The following is a 6,000-nucleotide window of genomic DNA, read 5'->3' on the forward strand; positions in this document are numbered from 1 at the left end:
AAGTGGGAGACGACATTGGTTTAAAAGATGCAGCAAATGCGAAGCTCCCCCCCCCCCCGCCTACATGTGTACTGTCTATACACACATATTAGCAAATTACTTCCATTAGCACTGACAAAACTTATATGTTTCTTGAACTTTTTTTGTTCATAACTTTTAAATAAGCAATAACCGACGATTTAGTAAGGTAAAGATTTAATATAAATATATAATTTATCATTGAAATCTAAGCGATGCATTATAAGTACTGAATTGTTGTCAACTTTAATGATTAATATCTCGCTTAGCGGGGCAAAGCGACGTTTATTTCTGCTAGATTCTTTTGTTTCGTGCAAAAACGCGACTGAGCGTTTACTGATAATTTTATCAGTATTGGAGGTAAGAGGTTTAAATTGTATAATTACCCAAAACAGATTTTATGCATGTACACGCAGTGTACATGGCGTTGCAATCTGACAAAATATATCGTATGATATCTCGTTGGACAAGGACAGATATAGGTTGGTAACATAGAAAACGGGCTTACAATTAGACATGTCGATAATTTTGCTTTTCCATCAGAGTTCGGCCGTCATTCCAGGATTCCCTTAAATTATTGTATTACGATAAATGTTCCCTTTTATACAGCCTAAAATGATTTGACGGAACTTGATGTTGACCTTGACCTTCAAGGAGTTCAAGGTCATTGACCTTTCCCGTCGCTCGTTGTTTACTAAAAAGTTGGCAGTTGTTAGCTGCACAATGGCAACGTTGGTCTGTGCTCGCTCGTCCTGCTGCCGCCATCGTTTCTGGGCGGTGGGCCGGCCCGTCCGTTGCGCGGATACTTCGAGTCTTTCTCTCTCTCTCCTCTCGCGCACGCTCTCTCTTTGTCTCTCTTCTCTCTCTCTCTCTCTCTCTCTCGCTCTTACGTCCCCGAGAGCTCGTCGCCGAGACGTCTCAGCGGCCGCGTTTCGGAAACGAAAGCAGCAAACCGACGAAGGTAGCCGACGAGAAGTGAGCCAAAAAGAAAAGGAAAAAGAGGAAGAGGAAGACTTCGTCGCTCGTTGTTTACTAAAAAATTATTAACAAAAAAGTTTAAGAACTATAGCAATTTGTGTCAGTGCTAAGGGAAGTAATTTGCTGATATGTGTGTGTAGATAGTACACATGTAGGCGGGAATGAGTGGGGGTGGACTTCGGTTTGCGTGGAAAATTGAAAATCCGAATCGTACAATGATAGACCTCGTTTTGCTCTGTAAGTAGGAATGGGGTGAGATAAAATGGATCTTAATTGTTTTTCGTGGAAAGTACAATACTGTCCAGAGGACCATCCAAGTAAGGTCCACCCCACCTCACCTCTGCTTATAGGGCAAAACGAGGTCTATCATTTTACAGTTCGGGTTTTCAATTTCCCACGCGAATCGAGGTCCACCTCCACCCACTTCTGCCTGCGGGGGAGGGGCGGTAGCCCCTCCTCCGCCTACATGTGTATACACACTATCTATACACACATTACACACATATCAGTAAATTATTCGTTTGCCTTGTAAGCAAATTGTTTTGTTAATAACTTTTTATTAAATAACGAGCAACGGGAAAGATCAATGATCTTGAACTTTTTAAAGATCAAGGTCAACATCAAAGTTAGTCAAAAGTCATTTGGGGCTGACTGTATAAAGGGGTATATTTACCCACCAAAAATAGGTTATCAACATTTCCTCCCTATAAACATGGCTTCATTTCTGCTTATGTACTTACCGCTCTTCCGCCTCGTAGAAGAAGCGCGTGCAATGTATTTGTAATACGAGTCTTTCTTAAATATAACCTGATTATCTGTGCAATTCCAAAGTAAGAGTCAGCTGCAAACACTCGTCCCAACAGATTATAGGTCCAGGGCAACTAAACACAAGATAATTGTCGGGTCAAGTGAGATTTCGGTAGGAAACGCGAATACGAACCGTCTTGAGGTTATCTCCTCGCCAAGTGCAATAGTAGAAAATATAACCGCGAGACAAAATGGAAGGCGAGATCGCGAGAATCTCTAAACTAAAGAGCATAGAAAACTGGAGCGTTTGGAAATAAAAGTAATCCTAAACGCGAATGGAGTCTGGGGCATCATATCCGGAAGCAAGACCGACTAGATCGTTGTGTTGATGCGAACGTGCAAACGCAAGCCACATATCAAAAGACCCTTGCGGCATAAAAAAAGCTGATTCAGTGGCACAGAAGGTGATTGCTACGACAATTTCCCAAATTAGCAGACGTTACTTCACATGATTAATTGTAAAACGGTAAGAGATATGTGGGAAAAAGATCTCAGTACACAAACAGAAATTTGAGGCGGGTGTGCACATGCTACATAAAAACTGGTACAGCATCACAAAAAAGAGCTCGGATGACATCGCAGCACACATCGCCTAACTGGAAGATATGGCACACAGGCTAAGACTAATGGGTGAGCAAATTCGAGACTCAATGATAATCACTAAGATCTTAATGACTGTAACTACGAGCTTCCGTCATTTCGTCAGTGCACAGAAATCCGCGCCATGGCGCCAGTGGGAAAGCGAACACTTACAAACTTGATAATAAGACTAACTATTGAAGAGTCTAGATTCTCGGCGAGGGACAATAAAAGCGAAAGTGCTCTCTCGTCAAAGGCTCAGTGCGGAAAGGCTCAACAAAGGTTTAAAAGGATCGTCGAAACAAGACAAATGCTACGTATGTGATAAACCGGATCACTGCGTTAGAGCTTGCCCAAAACGAAAGAGAGGTAAAACTAAAAATAAGTTTTTTGAAAATGACAAGCTTAAAGAAGGCAAAGGGAAGAAATTGTATGGTAAAGGATTGGTGAGCGAGTTCTCACATCGACTGCGATGAGATCCGAGAGAGACACAGGATGGTTTCTAGACTCCAGCGCCAGCGACTACATGTCTTATAAGTGAGAATGGTTTACCACGTATCAGACCTTTGACATCCCAATTACCGTATGTATTGGAGACGTGGGTCATATAGAAGTCAAAGGAAGGTTTTTAGTCCGCGCAGCATTGGGCAAAGGGCTTAAGATGTAGTCAACTCGCACCACTTGCAAACTAGTAAAAGGCAGGCGCACAGTGGCAGTGAAAGTTAGGCGAGGAAAGCTTTACGTAATGCAATTCAAGATTGTCGAACCGAAGGGACCGGAAACGAGAGACAACTTTGCGTGCGCAAACCTAGACTCAACTGGAACGCTGAAAGGCTAGCACGAGAAACTAGCCCACCAGAATTTCAAACACATGAAACAAATTTTAAATCTTTTAGATACACGTAAAAAACGAGCAAGAACTATTCTGTGAGACGTGCACTTTGGGCAAAATGCATGTTTTCCGTCCCAGAAAGCACCTCACAGAAAGCATTGGTGAGATTATAGATTCCGACCTCTGTAGACCTATGCCAAGAAATCCATGGAAATCCATATTAAGATATTATCTCCTTCTAAAAGACGATTACTCACATTTCCGCACAATATATTTCATTAGGAGTAAAGCGGGAGTAAACACGTTGTATAGAGAACTTCCTAAAAAGGCGAGAAACAGTGTCCATCAAGTGCCAACCGCACGGACAATAGACTTGAGTTTATCAACTAAGCCGTTGCCTCGTCAACTATATCAATACCACAGAAATGCCTTAGGAGTCTGGGAGGAACATTGAAGGCAACTAGGATAGTGAAGACAAAGTGAAAGTGTTGGAGAAATGGTCTTTACTAATCAGTAATTTTCTTTATCAAAGTCAGTTCTTTCTTTATACCAGTCAATTAATTTTTTACATCAAAAACAGGTTGTCAGCATTTCTTATACATGTGGTAACTTTCTCAGGAAAGCATTGTCCTTCAAATGAAATCGAAATTGTTTTAGATGACTTAAACTTGTTACTAGTATTAGTATTAAGATGGTCTGTCCTCATCGGTCAAGTGAACTCTGCAATTTATTTCGCACCTACAATCTTGAAAGTTAATATCTTTACGCGACATACAGAAAAGAAGGATAAATGCAATGAGATTTTTCTGTTTAAGTTGAGGGTGAGAAACTAAAGCGTTGACCGCGGATCTGGTCTTAAGGAAGGTTGTAACCATGCACCCTGTAAATGCATCTATTCGCGGCAAACACCGGTCGGGTGCCGCCCGATCGAACATTAGTCGGGCGAAGATAGCGCGGTGCGCCCACATTTTTAATTCCATCAAAGAAATCATGTGCGCGCGTCATCAACGGCTCGCCGCACCGATAATCCTCGCTCCGACGAGCGCCGACGGAAGCCGATCTCCGCCGAGCGTGAGAGCGTGGCCGGGAACCGTAATTCCGCGCTGAAAAAATCACTTTATCTTGAGCCAGCTACCTTCCCGATCCGCTAGTCTTGAAAGAAGAAGCACTCCGACTCCTAGAGAAGCAGAGAAAACGAGGTCCAGTTATCTGGGTCTCATGCAATAGAGTAAAGTGCGGAATTAGGAACAAGGGCGATATTAGGCACAGTTCCTAACTCCTAGGAGTACGGGTTAACATAACAGGTTATGTTAATCAGTGGTATAGTATTCCTTGGTGTGACTTAGAATTTTTATTCTAATGACTTTTAACGATATATAATAAGATGCCGTCTTTACAATAGCTTGTTCGGGACTCTCCTTCGTGCCTCGCCAGCTACTATTCTAGTTGTTAATGGCGGGAAATATTTTTATTGATTTATTGTTAGCACAACTTTCTTGTCGTTAATACCATATCGTTCTGACCGTACATCTTGGCGCTCTCATCTGCTGGCGAAATCGCTGTTTCCACCAAATTCTTTTATTAATACATGCAAAACTATGTCTTATTGTAACAATAAATATTTCTATTAATTATATGTTTTAGCTACAATGGCACAAAATATTGTATGGGCCACTGATGCAAATGTATTAGCTGCAATGTTGGATGCGAATCTGTCAGTATGGCTATGTCCTAATTGTGTTCATTATAGTGATCGCAAAGTAATACGACGAACAAGAATTGATAAAGAAAACAGGTATTGCTCACAAATTGCTAAATATAAATGATATATTTATACATATATTGCATAACATTAAATTTATGACTATTAGAACATCAAAAACGTAATTTTAATATGTGCCTCTGAATTATCAAATATTATTATATTAAGCATATCTTTTCTTTGATTATTTTAAGACAATCTTTTTTAGTGATAGTTGTGATCATTATATACTAAACTTTTTTAATTTTTAAGATCACATATTGTACTAACTAGAATGTGCACTCGATTTTTAGATTATAACCTCTTTGCATAGATATTGATCCTTAAACATTTATTTACTTATTTATTATTTATTAATTATATGTAATATTGTATTTAATTCTTTTACGTAATTCAATTTTTGTGTAATATGTATCTTTTAATATTATAAATAATTCTATTTTCATAATTCACAAATATTTTTATACAGTGAATTTGGAAAACAGCCTAACATTGTGAGTGTCCGTAATGGCATGGTCATGGTGAGACGTGGAGATGGTGCTATAGTAGCTTCATCTTTTTACAATCTCTTTACAAGTTTTCACGAACACATATCGAACAAGAAGTTAAAAGAAGCACTTTCTCTCTGTCGTATGGCTCAGGTAATATAATGTAACGTAATATAATAATATATTTATATACATTACCCCACTAGCACACGAACGATGAAATTCTCATTTGAATCGCGCGTAATTGCCCGTCCTCTAAACCAACCGAATGAAAATCGCCGAGCCTAAGTATGTTTTTTATTAACAATTTATAAACAAATTCGTTTTTCTCCACAAATACGATGAATTTTGAAATTTTTGTAGAGATAAAAGTTGTAGAACAGACAAATATCTACAAAAAATGTTCTTATAAATTTTTTGAAATATCTCATATTATTTGAGACATTTGTAACAAGAGCTACTCGCGGAGCGGAGCGGAGAGTTCTAACAAGCACACGGCAGTCTCTACCGGTCTAGGTAGAGATAAAAGTATATGA

At 39.5% G+C, this 6,000-nt stretch overlaps 1 protein-coding gene across 1 annotated transcript in view; it reads left to right on the forward strand.

Annotated features, from left to right (window-relative positions):
• Positions 1-6,000, forward strand: part of LOC139815465 (intraflagellar transport protein 80 homolog) — a 218,282-nt gene that overhangs the window by 37,612 nt on the left and 174,670 nt on the right. Inside the window, exons 2-3 of the mRNA XM_071782400.1 lie at positions 4,859-5,009; positions 5,446-5,617. Coding sequence (XP_071638501.1) covers positions 4,864-5,009; positions 5,446-5,617 — 318 coding nt within the window. The 5' untranslated portion in view covers positions 4,859-4,863. The remainder of the gene's footprint in view (positions 1-4,858; positions 5,010-5,445; positions 5,618-6,000) is intronic.

The sequence above is a fragment of the Temnothorax longispinosus genome, chromosome 6 (genome assembly GCF_030848805.1).
Source record: "Temnothorax longispinosus isolate EJ_2023e chromosome 6, Tlon_JGU_v1, whole genome shotgun sequence".
In the NCBI taxonomy this organism is placed as follows: Eukaryota; Metazoa; Arthropoda; class Insecta; order Hymenoptera; family Formicidae; genus Temnothorax; species Temnothorax longispinosus.